We start from the raw sequence: 21,060 nt of genomic DNA on the forward strand, positions 1-21,060 counted from the left end.
AAAATTTTTTTATTTTATATTAGTTTCAGATGTACAAAACAACATAATAATTAAACATTTAAACCCTTTTTGTTTTTTTATGAAAGTGAGCTCTTGAGAATAGATTTTCCTTTCAGATTAGGGTTGTTGTTTTTACTTGCCTAATATTCCCTTCCTGTCAGTAAATTTCTTTTTTTTTTTGTTCAAAATAACAAGTATCAATTTGTCTTGCAATCAAAGCACTGTAGTGAATTAGCTTCAAAGTTTAAAAACTTCTTACAAACACCATCTTATTTCCTGTGGCAAGTTTTCTTCTAACTAAACATGTACTTCACTGTGTTTCTCTTAAATCATCATAGTTAACACGTTGGTATTTCGGTTCCTGAGGAAGTACTATCTAAAAATACGTTTTTATCTGAATTTTTTTTGGGTTGAGACAGTTGACTGGGGTTTAGCTCACTCCAAAACGGGAGACAAAATGCATGACACCAATTATGAGGAGAAAGATGTACCAACTGAATTGCTGAAATATCCAGGTAAGAAACAAAATAGTAGTAGTGATGGGATCCAGTCTGTACACTAGTGGCAATGGTTAACAGGAAAAGAGTTTTTAGGCGGGAGAGACAGATTGGCTAGAGGTCATAGTTGATTTATAATTTGTGTAAAGTAGACAGATACTGAAATATTTGTCCCAACAAGTAAGGAAAGGAAACTATTAGAGAAAGATGTAAGAGAATGAGATCAGGTTAAATTTTATGATTGAGAATAAAAATGGTTAATTTCACTGAAAAGAGCAATACAAACTAAAGCATTATATAAATGCAAGGTATTGGCATTATTAAATAAGACAGAAAACTTATCATGAAAGCTCATAGGAGAGAGAAAAAACTAAAAAGTAAGTAAAGGACATTTACAAATAAACAGAAGTCCAAGGAAAAAACTTAGTAGAGCATTAGATGAAATTAGTTTACATCGGATGTACTATAAGGAGAAAAAATATATATGTACATACATATCATATATATTACATATTTATATGAAGCTTGAAATTAAAAAAATATATTTGAGGCTTTAAATGATGATTTAATAAGTGAAAAAAAGTAATTTTGTACCATTTGGGGAAAACTGAGGTGTCATAATTTAGGAATAAAAATGTTTTTTTATATTTTTTTATTTTTTTATTTTTTATTCTGTATTACATCATCTATAAATCCCATTGTGTGTTCACCACCCAGAGTCAGTTCTCCTTCCATCACCATATATTTGATTCCCCCTTACCCTCATCTCCCACCCCCCAGCCCCCTTACCTTCTGGTAACCACTAAACTATTGTCTGTATCTTTGAGTTTTTGTTTCTCATTTATTTGTCTTGTTCTCTTGTTGTTTTTGGTTTATATACCACATATCAGTGAAATCATATGGTTCTCTGCTTTTTCTGTCTGACTTATTTTGCTTAGCACTATACTCTCAAGATCCATCCATGTTGTCACAAATGTTCCTATATCATCTTTTCTTACCACTGAATAGTATTCCATTGTGTATATATACCACAACTTCTTTATCCATTCATCTATCAAAGGACATTTTGGTTGTTTCCATGTCTTGGCCACCGTAAACAAAGCTGCAATGAATATTGGAGCACACGTGTCTTTATGAATAAATGTTTTCAGATTTTTTGGGTAGATACCCAGGAGAGGGATTGCTGGGTCATATGGTAATTCTATTTGTAATTTTTTGAGGAACCTCCACACTGTCTTCCATAGTGGCTGCACCAGTCTGCATTCCCACCAACAGTGTATGAGGGTTCCTTTTTCTCCACAGCCTCTCTAACACTTGTTACTATTTGTCTTGTTGATGATAGCTGTTCTGACTGGGGTGAGGTGATGTCTCATTGTGGTTTTTATTTGCATTTCTCTGAGGATTAGTGATGTTGAGCATTTTTTCATATGTTTATTTGCCATTTGTATGTCCTCTTTGGAGAAATGTCTCTTCAGGTCCTCTGCCCATTTTTCAATTGGGTTGTTTGTTTTTTTGTTGTTGAGCTTCATGAGTTCCTTGTATATTTTGGATATTAGCCCCTTATCAGAGGCACTGTTTGCAAAAATCTTATCCCATTCAGTTGGTTGCCTCTTTGTTTTGTCGATGGTTACTTTTGCTGTGCAGAAGCTTTTAAGTTTCATATAGTCCCATTCATTTATTTTAGCTTTTACTTCCATTGCCTTTGGAGTCAAATTAATAAAATGCTCTTTGAACCCAAGGTCCATAAGTTTAGTACCTATGTTTTCTTCTATGCAGTTAATTGTTTCAGGTCTTATGCTTAAGTCTTTGATCCATTTTGAATTAATTTTGGTACATGGTGACAGATAGCAGTCCAGTTTCATTCTTTTGCACGTGGCTATCCAATTCTCCCAGCACCATTTATTGAAGAGGCTGTCTTTCCTCCATTGTATGTTTTTTGTCCTTGATAAAAGTAGTAATCAATTTAGAGAGAAGGCAATTCAGATGAGGAGGAGACGATTTCTAGTTCTTATTAAATGACTTCATTTATTTCCTTATTAACTAGGTACTTCGAGTATTTTTAAAACAGTTACTTTAAAATATTTATCAGATAATTCCAACATCTATGGCATCTCCACATTGGCTTCTGTTGATTGTCTTTTCCCATACAGGTTGAAATTTTCACGGTTATTCACATGCTGAATAATTTGGATTGTACTCCAGAAATTTTAAATATATATTTTTGTTATGAGACTCTTGACTTTGTTTAAATTTTTGAAGTATATTGATATTTTTGGTTTTGGGAAGAAATCAGTCTGTCGAGGTTCAGACCTTCTGTGTGCTCTGGTTCCAATCTCAGATCAGTTTTCAGAGTCTTTGTAGTGTACTCAGTTTTTTCTTGCTTTTGTGTCAACCATTGGTGAACCTGGGACCTGGGCAATGTTCTATTCATTAGTTCAGGTCTCAGTGTCTTTGGTACATTAATTAGGGTCAGGTTTAGGCATACACAGTTTGTAGGGGGGTGAGTCGAGGAGTTCACAAATAGGATTCAGAGGTCCATTTCCAAAGTTCTTCCTTTTTCACCATCTGCCCAAGGTTCCCAGGGGCTGTTCTTTTCTGTTCTACAGCCAGAGATTTGTGACTCTAGTTACCCTGCTCTGTCATGCACTTCTGCAAATGTGGCTGCATCTGTCAGCCCATATGACAGGAGGAAAGAAGAGAAAACAGAAGTGGGGGGTAGGTTGGCTCCACCTTCTTAGAGCAATAGCTTTACTGAAAGAAGAAGAAGATTGCTTCCCTCAGGCTATTAGTTGTAGTCATAATTGCTACTGCAACTGCCATCATGATACTACTGCCTGAAGTTTGAGGCATACAAGAATGGACAAAAGAAAGAGAAACGTGGGTTATTTTCATAGTCTGTGTGTTAGTTATTTTTTTCTATTCCTTTAACCAGAGCTAGAGTGCTTCTCCTGGAGCTCTCTACATTTGTGCCCCCAATAGATACTCAATTCAAGGCTTCTGGGTACATTAAGTTCAGGGCACTGATACTGGGTTAGGGGAAAGGTAAATTCAAGACTGTTTTGGTGGTACCTCAAATTCTGGTGCTCTTGATAACATTGCTGCTACTACAGCATAGTAGTATAGTAGTATAGTTTTCAGTCCTTAATAGCTGTTCTATGCATTCTATTTAGGTTTTATAGTCTCACTCAGTGAGAGGATGTGGTATGCTAACTCCACTTACCTGGAACCAGAATCATCCACACATTGAATGTCTATTGAACACCTTCTATTTTATAGGCACTGACAGATGATAGAGACACAATGGCAAGCAAAAAGACAAGGTTCTGTTCCTCATGGAGCTTACAATAAAATGACAAAAGTCTTTTAATAATCATCTTTCCTTTTTACTCCAGATTATTTTGCCTTTGGTCCATGCTCTTGCAACTCAGCTCCCACCTCCCATTTGAGACCCCTTGACTGGTCTGTCCTCTTGCTCACAAACACTCGTGGATGGTTAAATTGTATAGTTTAGGGCTAACTTGAGACCTCTCTTCCGTCCTACTGCAAGGTAAAGTACTTCATAGTTCTGATCTAGCATGCAAGGAGACTAGGAGTCATTGCTCAATCTACACAAGAAAAAAAAAACTAAGAAAAAAATGAAACAAATAAACAAAAATCCCTGAAAAACTGAAAATGATCTCTTCTTAGATCCACCAAAGAACTGAGGTTACATGGAACACCAGTGCCCCCAGGCTGAAGAGAGACACAGATGGATGCAGAAAACAATAACTTACCAGAACAGAAACCCAGGAACAGAAAACTCCACAGATGCCAATGGAGTTTTACCCAATATATCAGTTACCCAATTTATCAGTTCCCTTTTACCCAATATATCTTGTCTGGATTTGTGTTCTGACACCAATTTTCTGACAGCAGCTGAGTGTCCTATGATTCAGTTCCATTTTCACACTAACTACCCACACTTCTGCCTGGCTGGCTATACATTTGAAGCTTTCTGCAATTGCCTCAGCCATGGTAATTCACTGGAACAACTCACCAAACTCACTGGAGGCACTACGTGTATGATTTTGTTATGAAGGATACAACTCAGATACAGCTAAATTGAAGAGGCACAGGAGGCAATGCTGAGGTGGGAGTGAGAGCACAGAACTCAAATCCCCCCCTGGTGAAACTCCAATGAATTATCTCTGCATGTCAATACATTCACCAACCTGAAACCTCTATGGAACTTTGGAGTCTTGTGTCCAGAGTTTTTAGTCTAGGTATTATTATAGAGGCACAATTGATTAAATCATTGACCATGTGATTAAATTCAGTGTTCTGCCTCCCTCTCTCCTCTCAGGTCAGAAGTCAGGTGTTTGAAAATCTCTGATCTCTAATCACATGGTGGTTGGTTTTTCTGGTAACACCCATTCTAGAGCTAGGTAGGACCCCCACAGTAAATCACATTGGCATAACAGAATCACATTAGCATAACAAAAATACTCTTATCACTCAGAAAATTCCAATGGTTTTTGAAGCTCTTTGTCAGGAACTAAGGATGATGATCAGATATTTATTATAACGCAAGCTTTTAGCAACAACAAAAATTATAAGCGATACTAGAAGACAACAAAAACAAAACAATGCAGTTGGAAAACACAGAGCAAATATCAGAACTGGCTCAGTAATGGTGAAAGATTGGAATTATCAGACTAGGAATTTAAAACAACTATGACTAATATGCCAATCAAACTCCCAGCAAGTTATTTTGTAGATCTCTACAACATGGTTCTAAAGTTTATATAGAAAGGCAAAAGACTCAGAACAGTTAACACAATATTGAAGAACAGAGTCAGAGTATTGATACTACCTGACTTCAAGACTTACTCTAAAGCTGTAGTAATTAAGATTGAATAGACAAGTAATCAATAGAAGAGAAGAGAGAGCCTAGAAAAAGACCCATCCATAGTCAACTGATTTTGACAAAAGAGCAAAGACAGTGGGTAAAGGATAGTCTTTTCAACAAATTGGTTCTGAAACAATTAGTCTAAATAAATCTAGACTCAGACTTTACACTTTTCACAAAATTCAAATGGATCAAAGATCTAAACGTGAAATACAACACTATAAAACTCCTAGAAGATAACACAGAAATTTTAGGTGATCTTGGGTTTGGGATGACTTTTTAAATACAATGTTAAAATATGATCCATGAAAGAAAAACTTAATAAATTGAACTTCAGTAAAATTAAAAACACTTGCTCTATGAAAGACACCATTAAAAGAATAAAAGTACTATAGAAAATCTTTGCAAAACACATATCTGATGAAGGACTGTTATCTAAAAATTATAAAGCACTCTTAAATTCAACAGTAACAAAACAAAAAAAAACAATTAAAAATGGGCAAAAGATCTGAACTGACACTTCAGCAAAGAAAATATACAGAATGCAAATAAGCATATCATGCTCAATATCATACATCATTAGGAGATTGCAAATTCAAACAAAAATGCAATTCCACTCCATTCAGAATGGCTGAAATTTATAACACTGAGAATACCAAATGCTGGTGATGATATAGAGGAGTAACAGGAACTCTCATTCATCACTGGTAAAGCACAAAATAGCCCAGCGATTTTGGAAGACAGTTTGGCAGTGTTTTACAAAACCAAACATACTCTTACCATATTATCCAGCAATCACACTCCTTGGTGTTTACCCACGTGAATTGAAAGCCTACATCCACACAAAATTTGAGCATGAATGTTTATAGCAATTTTATTCACAATTGCCAAAACCTGGAGGCAATCAAAATGCCCTTGAATAGGTGAATTCGTAAACTGATACATCCATACTATGGACTATTATTAAGTGATAAAAGGAAATGAGCTATTAAGCTACCAAAAAAAAAAAAAAGAAGAAGAAGAAGAAGATACCTTTCTTAAATGCTTATTGCTAAGAGAAAGAAGCCAACTGAAAAGGCTACATGTTGTATGACTCCAACTATATGACAGTTTGGAAAAGGCAAAAGAGACAGTAAAAATATTAGTGGTTGTCCGGGTTTTGGGGTGGGCAGGCAGGGAGGAAGAGTGAATAGCTGGAGCACAGCAGATTTTGGGGGCAGTGGAACTATTCTGTATAATATTATAATGGTGTATACATGTCAACACATAAAATGTACAAAAGGGAACTCTAATGCAAACTAAGAACTTCAGTTAATTATAATGTATCAATATTATCTTATCAATTGTGACAAAAGTGCCATGTTCAAGATGTTAATTATAGCGGAAGTGGGGGTAGGGGTGGAGGAGGGGGTATATGGTAACTATACTTCCCATTAAATATTTCTGTAAATCTAAAATTGTTCAAAAAATAAAATCTATTAATTAAGAAAAATGTCTATAGTAGCATCAATGAAAATCTAGTTGATGTCTCTAGTGTGAATGGAATGCTGTAGACAAATAACACTGTTTAGCCAAGAACGCGTCTAGATGAATTACAATGTACTGTAGCTTACAGTACATTGTACAATGTACTGAGTTACAATGTACTGTAGCTAAGAGATGGAGTCGGAAGAGAATTCCAACAATAAAATTTATAAGAGATTTTAGATAAGATGTTTTGAGATACAACAAAAATATAGAAAATTGTATAAAACAAATATATAACTTAATAAATTATTGAGATGAACACCCTTGTTAATTATTAATACTATCTTTGTCAGAGAAAGAAGCTTGCTATCTAGCTCAGAAGCCCTTCACGTATTTGTTACCATATGCAATCCTTTTCTCCCCAGAATAACACTAATTTTACGTTTTAATAATTGTTTCCTCACTTTAGTTTTGCCTTAAAAAAAAAAATGCCTTTTACGTCCCAAAATGGACTTAAAACCATTATGATTAAACCTCCAGATGCAGCTACCAATTTATTAGAAATAAAAGAGAAAATCATGCCAAACTACAGGAATAAAATCAACACACACAATTCTCTCTTTTATTTCTAATAAATTGGTAGCTGCATCTGGAGGTTTAATCAGATTTGTGTTTATTTTTTGGGAAGGGTGCGAGGCTACTTCATGGGTTGTGTATTCAATGTCAATTTTAACTTCTGTGAACAATTAAATTCTGGAGACAAATTTGTAAATTCATATGACAGGCCAATTGCCCCATCTAGTGAAAAGGGAAGAAATTAAGTTGAAGTAACATTTTGATGGGTAATGTTTCTAGTAGTTTGTTAGCTACATTTAAAGTAAAAATATGCTTTCCCATAATTGTTACAGGTCATCTGCCTTCAAAAAAGCATTCAGTCATGGTTATCTCCATAATATGTCTGGTAATCACAATGTTTGGAAGTATTACTCTTTTGTTAGGTAAGTGAATTTTAATCTTTGTTCATCTAAGAATTACCAAGAGAAGAGAAGACTTCTTGATAATTTTTCTGTTTTTTACAGTTCCTAATAATTTTTTTTATTTCACCAATTGAGTTAAACTCCAATAGCCTTATAAAGTAAGATCTAAAAATTTAATTGTGTAAGATAGGGGTCACATTATTGCAAGTTTAATGAAATGACCAGAGTCTTCAGAAGGGAGAACACAATTACGGGTCATATTATGCTTTAATTTACATTATAGCTAGATCTGTTATCATGTGATACCCCCCCCACACACACACTCAGTGCCAAAAAATGTATACACATTTTAAGAAAGAAAAAAACTATTAAAATTGTAATACTCAATATATACCAATAACAAAAGATGAATACAAGTCACATTTGACTTCTGCAATTACGAAAGTGGTTATCATCAGTGTCCAGACACTTCTGATTACAGCGAACTACTGCTTGACCAATGTTGACCAAAGTGTCCACTTGTATATATTTTTTTTGTATACACACACACATACACATACACACACACATATGTATATATATGATGTATTTACACACACACACATATATTTGTCTGTATATATATATCATAGAAATTGCATTTTCAATTAGTATTACTTCAAAGTCTGTGCAAAAGTCTTGATGGAGGATGTGTAAAAATAGAGCAGTCGCAGCCTATGTGCATGAAATTGTTTTTTTTTTTTTTTTCTTTTTCTATTTTTTTTTTAATTAATTTTATTGGGGTGACAATTTTTAGTAAATTTACATAGATTTCAGGTGTACAATTCTGTATTACATCGTCTATAAATCCCATTGCGTGTTCACCACCCAGAGTCAGTTCTCCTTTCATCACCATATATTTGATCCCCTTTACCCTCATCACCCACCCCCCACCCCCTTACCCTCTGGTAACCACTAAATTATTGTCTGTGTCTATGAGTTTTTGTTTCTCATTTGTTTGTCTTGTTCTTTTTGGTTTATATACCACATATCAGTGAAATCATAGGGTTCTCTGCTTTTTCTGTCTGACTTAATGAAATTGTTTTTAATGCTTGAATATTGGCCAAGAATTCAGTATGTATTCTTTAAACAATGTATTAATTAGGATATAAGCTAAAATGAAATTAAAGAGAGAAGAGACAGGAAAAAGTAAAAGGAAAAGGAAAAATAAAGGAAAAACAAAAACAAAAACATGTTGGCTTACAAAATATGGTCTGCTTTGACCTCTCAGTAATCCTGAGATCTGTAGGTGCCTATCTTCCATTATTCTCTCGGATATCACTGACCATCTTCAGGATCTGACCATCAAGCCTACGCTTCTTGAAGGACAGGGAAAGAGTGCATTGAGGAGGGATGCTCAGTCTTTTAAGGTCTAGAATGAAGGTGTCATACATCTCTTCCACCCAAGTTTATTTGTGGAAACCTAGTAACAAAGGCACTAATACATAACAAGGAGTCTGGGAAACGTGAATTTGCCCCGATTCTACTAAATTATTATAGAAGAAGAAAACAGATTTTGGTAAACAATTTACAGTCTCTTCCAAAATTACATATAATTTTAAGTTATAATCCTGTTTAAACGCTTCACAAATTCCCAGGAGAAAATAAGACCTGCTCTTTGAAATAAGGAAAAGTAATCTTCACTAACTAATCATCCAGTGATTATGGTCTCATTTCTCTTTCTCTCATTCCATTCTGCTACATAGAGACAAAAGTATTTCTTAAGAAAAGATTTTCAGAAGCAGATAGGTCAAGAACTTATAAACATTGATTATGAATATAATGTTCTTGGTTTAAAATGTGTGGGAAATAAAAATCTGTAACAACAAATTACAAAATCATCCATGATTTACCATACTAAGTATATTCTTCCAGATCATCCTTCCATGTTTTAAACTCTTTGTTTTTTTTTTATTGTGACAAAATATACATGACATAAAAGTTACCATTTTAACCATTTTTTAAATGTGCAATTTAGTTGCTTTTAGTATAGTCACAATATTATCCAACCATAATCACTATGTTTCAGAACTTTTTCATCATTGCAGCAGAAACTCTCAACCTAGGAAATAATAAATTCCCATTTATCCGTTGCCTCAGTCCCTGGTAACCATTATTCTACTTCTTTTCTATATACCTCATATGAGTGGAATCACACAGTATCTGTCCTTTTATGTTTGGCTTGTTTCATTTGGCATAATGTTTTCAACTTTCCTCCATTTTGTAGCACATATTTGATTTTCATTCCTTTTTAAGGCTGAATAATATTCCATTGTATGCCTATACTATATCTTATTTATCTATTCATTTATTGATGAATATTTGTGTTGTTTCACCTTTTGACTGTTATGAATAATGCTGCCATGAACATTGCTGTACATGTATCTGAGTCTGCTTTTAATTCTTTTGGGTATATACCTAGAAGATAAAAATTGGAATAAATATTTAACTTTTCAAAGAACTGCCAAATTGTTTTCACAGTCATTGCATCACTTTACGTTCCCACCAACAATGCGTAAGTGTTCCATCTTCTCCACATCCTTGTCAATTTTATTTTCCTTTTTGTTGTTTGGATAGTCACCCTCCTAATGGGGATGAAGTTATATCTCATTGTGGTTTTGATTAGTGAGGCTGAGCATCTTTTCTTGTCCTTTTTAGCCATTTTTATATCTTCTTTAGAGAAATGACTGTTTCAAGTCCTTTGCCCATTTTTTAAATTGGATTGTTCGTTTTTTTTTTGTTGTTTAGTTGTACTCTATCATTCCTTATCAAATATGATTTATTTTTTTATTTTTTTCAAATACGATTTTAAAATACTTTCTCCCATGACATGAGTTGTGTTTTCACTCTCTTGGTGGTGTCCTGCGAGGCACAAACCTTGTTAATTTGATGTAGTCTGATTTATCTACATTTTCTTTTGTTGCCTGTGTTTTTGATGTTCTGCATATTCAAGAAATCATTTCCAAACTGAATGTAACGTAGATTTTTTTCCCCATCATTTCTTCTAAGAGTTTTTATAATTCTAGCTCTTAAATTTAGGTTCTTTGATTCATTTTAAGTTAGTTTTACATGTATTAATTAATGTAAGGGTCTAACTTCTTTCTTTTGAACGTGGATATCCAGTTTTCCCAGCATTGCTTGTTGAAAATATTATACTTTCCCCTAACGAAAGGTATTAGTCGAAACGCTTGTCAAAAATCATTTGACCATATATGCAAGGGTTTTTTTCTGGAATTTCTATTTATTCCATCGGTTCACATGCCTATGTTTATGTCAATAACATTTTTTTTTTTTTTGGCAACTATAGTGTTTAGTAAGTTTGGGTTTATCTGTAGGGAACAGTATAGGTGTTTATTGAAAAAAAAATCCACATATAGGTAGACCCACACAGTTCAAACCCATGTTGTTCAAGGGTCAACTGTATAAATGAAATCATGCAGTACTTGTCTTTCTATATCTACTTATTTGATTTAGCACAATGTCCTTCAGGTTCATCCAAATTGTCACAAATGGCAGGATTCCCTTCTCTTTTAAGGCTGAATATTCCATTGTATGTATATAGCTAGAGATAAATCATTCTTGGTATGGTATATTGTCTTTATCCACCCACGCATCCATGGACATTTAAGTTTTGCCATATGTTAGTGATTGTGTATAATGCTGTAATGAACTGGGGAATGCAGTTATCTCTTCAAGATAGTGCTTTTATTTCCTTTGGATATATACCCAGAAACAGAGTTATTACATTATAAAGTAGTTCTATTTTAAAATTTTTGAAGTACCTCCATTCTGTTTTCCACAATGGCTACAATAATCTACATTTCTATCGATTGTGTACAAGGATTCCCTTTTCTCCACATCCTGACCAACACTTGTTTTTGGATGAACAATCTGGATGACCTGAAGGAAATTGTGCTAAGTCAAATAAGCAGACATAGAAAGACAAGTACTGCATGACCTCATTTATACAGTTGACCCTTGAACAACATGGGTTTGAACTGTGTGGGTCTACCTATTTGTGGATTTTTTTTTCAGTAAATACCTGTACTGTTCCCGACAACAACTCTTTTCTTTATGATAAGTGACATTCTAACAGGTGTGAGGTTATATCTCATTGTGATTTTGGTTTGTGTTTCATTGATAATTAGTGATGTTGAGTACCTTTTCATATGCCTGTTGGCCATTTGTGTCTTCTTTGGAGAAATGTCCATGTAGTTCCTTTGCCCATTTTTAAATAGCGTTTTGGGATTTATTTATTTTTTTTGGCATTGAGTTATATAAGTTCTTTACATATTTTGGATATTAATGCCTTATCAGATATATGGTTTGCAAACATTTTCTTCCATTGCATAGGTTGCCATTTCATTCTGTTTTTCCCTCTGCTGTGAACACACTTCAGTTTGATGCCATCCCACTAAGCTATTAGTTTGATGTAATCCCACTAGTTTTGCTTTTGGTGCCATATCCAAAATATTTCACATATCAATGTCAAGAAGCTTTCCCCTGATGTTTTCTTCCAGCAGTTTCGTGATTTCAGGTCTTATGTTTGTCTTTAATCCATTTTGAGTTGACTTTTATATGTGGTGTGAGACAAGGGTCCACTTTCATTTTTCTGCTTGTACCTATCCAGTTTTCAAAACACTATTTATTGAAGAAATTCTTTCCCCATGTACGTTCTTGGCACCTTGATGAAGATCAGTTGACTGTAGATGTGTGTATTTATTTCTAGGCCCTCTATTTGCTCCATTGGCTTACATGTCTGTTTTTATGCCAACACCATATGCTTTGATTACTGTAGCTTTGTAATATATTTTGAAATCAGCAAGTGTCACTTTGGGTATTTTAACAATGTAACTTCTTCCAATTTATGAACATGGGATGTCTTTCCATTTATGTGTTTTCTTTAATTTCCTTCATCAACATTTTATAACTTTCAGTGTACATGCCTTTCTCCTCTTTGGTTAAAATTATTCTGAAAATTTCCTTTTTGGATAGTTTGTTGTTCATGTATACAGATGTGACTGATTTTTTTGTATGTTTTTTGTACCCCGCACCTTTGTTGGATTTGCTTACTAGTTCTATTTTTTTTTTAATGATTTTAGGGTTTTCTATGTATATAATCATGTCATCTGCAAACAGAGATAATTTTACTTCATCCTTTCTGATTTAGATGATCTTTCTTTTTCTTGTGTAATTGTTCTGATTATAACTTCCAGTACTATGTTAAATAGAAGTGGCAAGAGTGGGCATCTTTGTTTTGCACCAAATCTTACAGGGAAAGCTCTCAGTTTTTTCCCATTGATGGTGATGCTAACTGTGTGGGTTTTTCATATACAGCATTTATTATATCAAAGTAAGTTCCTCCTATATCTATTTTGTTGAGAGTTTTTATCATGAATGAGTGTTGAATTTTGTCAAATACTTTTTCTGCATCTATTGAGATGATCACATTTTTTCTTCTTCTTTTAATCTGTTAATGTGGTATATCACATTGATTTACATATATTGAACCATACTTGCAAACTAGGGATAAATCGTTCTTGGTATAGTATTAAATCCTTTTAATGTGCTGTTGAATTCAGGTTGTTAGTCTTTTGTTGAGGAAATTTGCACTTATATTCTATATGGATATTGGCGTTCAGTTTTTTCTTGTGATGTCTCTCAGGCTTTGATATCAGGGTGATACTGGTCTCATCAAATGAGCTTGAAAGTGTTCTATTTTCTTCTCGTGCTTGGAAGAGTTTATAAAGGACTGACGTTAATTTTGTTTGAATGTTTGGCAGAATTCTCCAGAGAAGCCATCTTCCTGTCTTGAGAGGTGTTTTTTTTTTTAATTCCTGAATCAATGTAATTATTTGTTATTAGTCTTTTCAGATTTTTTTTTTATGATTCAGTCTTTGTTGGTCATGTTTTTCCATGCATTTGTCCATTTCATCTAGATTATCCAATTTGTTTGTGTACAATTGTTCATAGCATTCTCTTATATTATTATTTTTTTATATCTGAAGAATTGGTAGCAATTTCTCTACTCATATTTCTGATTTTAGTAATTTGAGACTTTTCTCTGTTTTTTTTTTGGTCTGTCTCATTAAAGTTTTGTCAATGTTGCTGATCTCAAAAAAGCAACTTTTGCCTTTGTTGATTTTCTCTTTTGCTTGTCTATTCTCTATTTCTTTCTTTTTCTCTTTTAAAGATTTTATTGGGGAAGGGGAACAGGACTTTATTGGGAAACAGTGTGTACTTCTAGGACTTTTTCCAAGTCAAGTTGTCCTTTCAATCTTAGTTGTGGAGGGTGCAGCTCAGCTCCAGGTCCAGTTGCCATTGTTAGTTGCAGGGGGCGCAGCCCACCATCCTTTGTGGAAGTCTAACTGGGAAACTTGTGGTTGAGAGCCCACTGGCCCATGTGGGAATCAAACTGGCAGCTTTTGGCGTTAGGAGCACATAGCTCCAACTGCCTGAGCCACCGGGATGGCCCTATTCTCTGTTTCTTTTTATCTGACATTTTAACTATTATTTCCTTCCTTCTGCTAGATTTGGATATAGTCTGCCCTTCTTTTAATAGTTCCTTAAGGTGTAAAATAAGACTATTTGTTTAAGATCTTTATTCTTTTTAAATGTAAGTATTTAAAACTATGAATTTCTCTCTTAATACTACTTTCCAATTTTTAATACTTCCCTTCTAATTCCCTTATGTATATATTCTATAGATATTTTCTTTTGGTTAACATGCTGGTTACATACAATATTTTAAGTTTATAAAAATCTAACTTAACTTGATAGTAACTTAGCTCAATCACATACAAAAACTGTACTTCTATACAGCTCCATTCTCTTACCACAATTTACATTATGGAAATTATAAATTACATTTTACACATTGTATTCTGACATACTTAGATTTATAAATGTCTATGCATTTATCTTTTAAATCCTGTAGAAATTAAAATGTGGAGTGACTAACCAAAATTCCAATAAAACTGAATTTTATAACTGCTCACTCATTTGCTGGAGATGTTTATATCTTCATATGGATTCTAGTTATTGCCTAGTGTTATTTTATTTTAGTCTAAAGGATGCCCTTTAGCATTTCTTTTAAGGCAGGTCTAACGATAAACAACTCATTTTTTGTTTATTTGGGAAAGTCTTAATTTCTCTTTCAGTTTTACAGGACACTTTCTATTTTGTTAAAATAATTTAAAAATTTTTCAATTAGAGTTGACATACAATATTACATTAGTTTTAAGTGGTTAGACATTTATGTAAATTACAAAGTGATCACTTCAATAAGTTCAGAACCTATCTGTCACCATACTTAGTTATTACAGTCCTGACTGAGTCTCTTGTAGGGAGCGCACATAAGAGTTTTGTTTTCTTATCCATTTAGCCCTCCTATGTCTTTTGATTGGAGTTTTTAATCCATTTATATTTAAAGCCATTGTTGATAGATATGTGGTTATTGCCATTTTATTATTCAGATTTTTAAATCATTTTCTTCTCCTTCTTAAAGAAGTCCCTTTAACATTTTTTTATAATACTGGTTTGGTGGTAATGAAATCCTTTAGCTTTTTCTTGTCTGGGAAGCTCTTTATTTGTCTTTCAATTCTAAATGATAGCTTTACTGGGTAATCTTGATTGTAGATCCTTGCTTCTCATCACTGAATATTTCTTGACAATCCCTTCTTGCCTGTAAAGTTTCTGTTGAGACAGTTTTATAGGAGTTCTCTTGTAGGTAACTCATTGTCTCCTCTGGACCTTAGATGTGTGTGTGTTTTTTTTTTTTTTTTTTTTTTTTTATCTCTCCACTTGTAATCTCTTGCCCCAGGCATTTCTAGGTATGTAGTTCCCTTGCAGTTTTCGCAAGCAGTGCCTGATGTTTTTTCTGCTTGACATTCAAGTTGGGCAAAACAGAGGCCAGTCATACAGGCAGCCCCAGACTGGTTAGAACATTGCAAGAAAGGTCTGCCCTGCTATGTCCATTTTAAGAATGGGAATAGGGAGCTAGTCTGTGTCCTTATTCATACCAAGACTGCTCTGCTGCTGCACCAGTCAGAGGGTATTGCCTGAGTGAGTAAAAACATCACAAAAAATTTTCTTACCACTTGAAGATGGCCTTTTCTTGATTGGGTATCTGCTTATTTTTATAAACCTTTGACTGTTTTCCAGAGGTCTTATAAGATTATGTCAATCAATTTCTTCTTTCTTAAAAACACTTCTGTGGAGGTTGAGAGCTTGGAGCCTCCATTTTTCTGACTTGTAATTCTGGGGTTGGGCGGGGGGTACCTGCAATGGTTTCTCCTTTTTATTTCAAAGAATATGAAGAAGTACTGTGATAAAAGACTAGTTTATTAGATTAATATATAGTTTTGCCAGGAAAAGGTCTGCTGTTGAGGCATAACCTTGGCAATCTTGGCAATATCCCAGAAGACAGTGGTAGTTCACATTAAGTCTGGCTCCATGATAGCTTTGGTCTTGGCAGAATAACACAAAAAGGTGTAACTTTGAGTAATTTTAAACAAAATCTATTATTTAATTCAAACACAGGTAATAACTTATTGAAATAATATGCTCATATCCTCCCACCTTTTATGTCCTTTCGTATCTGCACCAGACCTAAATACATACTTGTTCATCCTTTATTAAGTTTTTTTCAAGTTGCCAGCCAAATTATAAATTATAGAGTTTAAGAGCACAGATTTGAGTGCAGATTCTGGATTTGGACTGCTTGGGATTAAATTCCAGCTTTTTAATTGTAAAGCTTTGAACAACTCTAATAAACATTTCTGTGCTTTAGTTAACTCAGTGTTGTAATGATTAAATGAATTTGTATATGATTGAACTTGGACAATGCTTGGAGCATAGTAAGTTTATAGTGAATATTACTATTTGTTAGAAAACTCAAATTGTTTTTAGTTGAAACACAATATTATAGCTATAAACATGTTGCTAGAAATGTCAAAATTTCCTAAAATCATATGAATTCATAATATAATGAAATTTGGTGAAAATCAGAACTAGTTGAATAATTAATCCAAAATTACATATTTTATATATGGTAGAGACAAGATTCTGACCTATTATTCTGTATCTGCTAAAATTTACTCCTTTTTAAAGCAAATGTATTTTTACACAAATTTATGAAGTGCTTCTGTTTTTAAGGAATAATACATTAATAGTAATTGTATCATCTGATTTTTCATAGCATATGTGTAATTATTTATTTGTGTAGGTGTGTGTATGTGTGCATTTATGTTTATGTGAGCAACTTGAGGAAAAATACTATTTTTTTTCTATATTCTTAGCCCTTAACTCAGTACCTGGTACAGGGTAAGTGTTCAATAAATGATCCCCGATTGAAAAAGTTTCTCATATATTATCTTTTCAAATACAATTTTAAATATCCAGGATTTATTTTCCAATTTTCCAAGTTGTCTAACAGTACTATCCAAACTAATATTATGGAAACAGGCTTTTCTGTCTAAAAGTTGGAAAGGGACTGTAGTCCAGTTGTTGAGCACAGACACAACCAAACTATTCTGGGTTTAAATCCCATATGTGTGAGCATAAGCCATGGAAATTTGGGGAAATTACTTTACCTCCTCTTTCTAATTTTTTCATCTGTAAAATGGGCATGATAAACCCACTTCATAGGGTAACCTTGATATTAAATTAGCTAATATAAATAAAGTACATAGACTAGTGATTGGTATATAATAATATACCTAAAAGACAATTTTTTTTATTATTTTCTGCATATTTTGAAAGACCATTATGGCTGACGTCTGAAGAGCTAATTTTCTAATCCGCTGTAGACTGTACAATTTAATTAATTAATTAATTAATTAATTAATTAATCTATTCTTAATTTTTCATATTATTTTGGGATTCATAGTAAAACCACTGAGCATGATGTGTCATGAAAAAAAACTTCCAATAGTCCTTAGTTTTCCCCTTATTTATTCATACCATAAATTTTGAAATCTGTAACTGTCCTCTGGTGTCAGTAAGAGATTGTAGAAGATCTTTCAATTGGAATAAAGTGAGCTTTGTAGTATCTGAGTCATCAAAGACCATTAGTGGACAAGAGATACAAAACTCACACTTAGCTCTGTAGTGTAAAGGTAATGGAATAATTGGTGGTAAATATAGCATATTAAAATGTTATTAAGATTAAAGAATTCATTGCACATGTAATAATTCGTTCACACCTGATAAAAATAACACCTTTAAAAATTGTTTGCTGCTATTTACATCACCACAATCAACATCATCACCATTATTATCATCCTTAATGGACATGTTATAAGGTTACAGATAAAGAAATTATAGAAGAGGTAATAATTAACTCATGATGGTCACTCTAAGTTTAAAGATTTCTCAGTGTGATATTTGTTCGGGGTTACCCATGGATAGAAACCCTGAGCAGAGTGATTACTCATTACTTTCTCTACCTAAACTTGAACTTTGCAAAGCAAAAATTATGAAGAGGGAAGACGGGTTTGAATTTGGTCTATACGTTTGTCATTCGGTATGTGCAACAGTCTCTTGACAGACAGTCTAGTCTGTCATAGCTAGGGACAAAGATTTTATTTTACTTCTATGACACACATGCTGCATGAATAATAGCAGATCAGATGGTGAAAGGGAGAGAGAGAGAGAAACAGAGAGAGAGAAAATACCAAAGCTACTAAGTGGCTCTGTAAGCACAAATATACTATAGTCTTCTCTTCCAGACATTCCAGCATGTTCCAGATTTTATTTTTATTTGGCAGATATAGCCAGTTTTCCTAAACAAAGCTTCCTTCTTTGATCACATACTCTGGAAGCAGCTTACCTACAAAAATGACCTTTAGCTGGAAACATGCTTGCACTGCATCTAACATAAACCAAGATATAGAAAACTACAAGAAGATTCCTCTCAATTCCACCCCAACCTGAGTAGCAATCTAAAGTTAACCCCCTATTACTGCAATGGCAGGCACTATCATAACAGGCCCTTCAAATGCTGTTTACAAAGCTTAAAGTCAGGAATACTTGGAATAGTCCATGTTTTAGGTAAGACTTGTATGATTTTCTTTGTACTTTTCTCTTTAGTACTTTTATAATTCCACAGAGGATGATCTATTCTTGCCATTCTGTAACCAAAAATAAAATGTTATATACTGATGTTATATACTGATTATATTAATATAAATTAATATTGTAAAGATTTTAAATTAACAGTACCTATTTAATAAAGAAAAAAGGAGGAACTGGAAGGAGGCAATCTTTTTGTTGTAAATACCTCAATATTAATCAAGAAAATGTTTTCGAAATACATTTTAAATTTATAGCCCTCATTTCTTTAAATAACCATAAGATCTTGCTTGGTATTCTGAGTGCCTTCATTACCCATACTTTTCTCTTCAACTAGCACTTTAACTGGAAAAAGATTACTCATGAAGAGCCAATAGCTAGTCATCCTCTAATCTGGACCTCATCTTTAAAATGGTTGAGGTAGGAGCAGTGAAAACACAATACGTATATACAGATTTGAAGACAGGCAAGCTGCTTTCAGGTATAGTCCCAGAAATACACACTTCCTCTGATAGGCATTATACAATATCTGTTGTGGTGAGTACCTTAGAATGCATACTTTCCTGGTGTTATGTGATTAGACATTCAGAATACTTCAGTGATTATCCATAGCTATGAGTTGTTTTTCACAAGAGGCAAACTTAAGGGGCCTCCATGGAAATTATGCTATGAGAACACAACTTCCTGACCTGCCACAGACACTTTCAGAGCTGTCAAGTTGACAGGAGAAGATGGTCATAGAAGCTGAATAGTCAGCTACTAGCAGCTGAGTGAAGACCATCTGGAGAGTCTTTTCTTGTTTTTAAGCCCACTTGAAGAGATCATCACTCCTGGATATATGGGAAGTGTATCAAAAAAGCCAGAAAATGGAGTATTGTCAGCTTCAAAATATAGACATCCTCATAAAATTTTCTTAATCAAAGGAAGCTCTTTAGTGGAAGGAAGCTCAGGATATAACTACTTCTTTCAGTCTCATGTTACTACTTAGACATGTACCTGACCATATCATTTCAAGAAACTACTCATAGAAGTTGTATCTATACTCTGTCTCTCATTTTATTTACTAAGGCAACTAGAGTATTTGAGGAACTATCTGTTCTCTGAGGCTAATCAAATGTTGATATTGATGTATCTGACACTTTAAGGAAAAGTGACATTGTTGAAATCCAAGGGGACCACTACTTGAGTCAGAGTTTCAGGCTTTATTAATTCCTTTTTGAGGTCATCCACTGGAGGCACTAGTTTGAATCTCAGGTTTGCCATTGCAGTGTGAAGTATTCAATGACTTTCAGCATCATATGCCTTATTTGAAAAATGATCATAATACATTTAGTATTTCACAAGATTACTGGGAAATAGATTAGAAAGTACTAGGTAAGATATACAGGAAAACATAAGAGTAAGTTGATTTTATTTTCAGTAACTAGACCTGAATTCCATCAAAAGCCATCGGAATGTTTTGAAGCTGCATGCCCAGACAACTGGATTGGTTTCCAAAGAAAGTGCTTCTATTTTTCTGATGATACCAAGAACTGGACATTCAGCAAGAGATTTTGTGACTCACAAAATGCTGATCTTGTTCCGGTTGAAACCCTCCAGGAACTGGTAAGAAAATAGTTCTGGCTACAATTAAAAAATAAAAAATATTGGCCCTACCAAAACACGATGTCATTCCATGTGAGAGTGTCTAGATATAGGTTTAGAACCTGCCTAGATATTGATTTTTCTGCATAAGGATAGAGGAAACCAGCAGGTGCTATATTTTGCAGTGGGCCATCTATAATTACCTTAACATTCACAGCAGAAAGACGGACAGTGCCCTCTTTGAGTTATGAATAAGAGCTATGAATATAGGAATTATAATATTAGAGACAGAAACATAATTTTAAATTTCTATGAAGTTAATAATATTGTTTCAAATTTAATCAAGCAGGAGTGATGTAAGAGAAGATGGTGGAATAGAAAGCTCCTGGAATCTGGACCTTTAGAGAATTGACAGAAACTCTCTAAAGTAACTAATTTGGAGCTCTGGAGTCTAATTGAACACCTGCAGCATTCAAACAAGAACCTGATGAGTATGTTGATGAATTTCAGTTCATTTCAGTTAATTTCAGCCTTC

The 21,060-nt window shown here is 33.8% G+C and overlaps 1 protein-coding gene across 1 annotated transcript in view; it reads left to right on the forward strand.

The window, feature by feature from the left end:
* The first annotated feature begins 274 nt into the window (after positions 1-274).
* LOC308502878 (C-type lectin domain family 2 member D-like) overlaps positions 275-21,060 on the forward strand; it is a 29,546-nt gene continuing 8,760 nt past the window's right edge. Inside the window, exons 1-3 of the mRNA XM_081061396.1 lie at positions 275-515; positions 7,761-7,850; positions 20,362-20,546. Coding sequence (XP_080917522.1) covers positions 458-515; positions 7,761-7,850; positions 20,362-20,546 — 333 coding nt within the window. The 5' untranslated portion in view covers positions 275-457. The remainder of the gene's footprint in view (positions 516-7,760; positions 7,851-20,361; positions 20,547-21,060) is intronic.

Source organism: Rhinolophus hipposideros, assembly GCF_964194185.1.
Source record: "Rhinolophus hipposideros genome assembly, chromosome: 9".
Lineage (NCBI taxonomy): Eukaryota > Metazoa > Chordata > Mammalia > Chiroptera > Rhinolophidae > Rhinolophus > Rhinolophus hipposideros.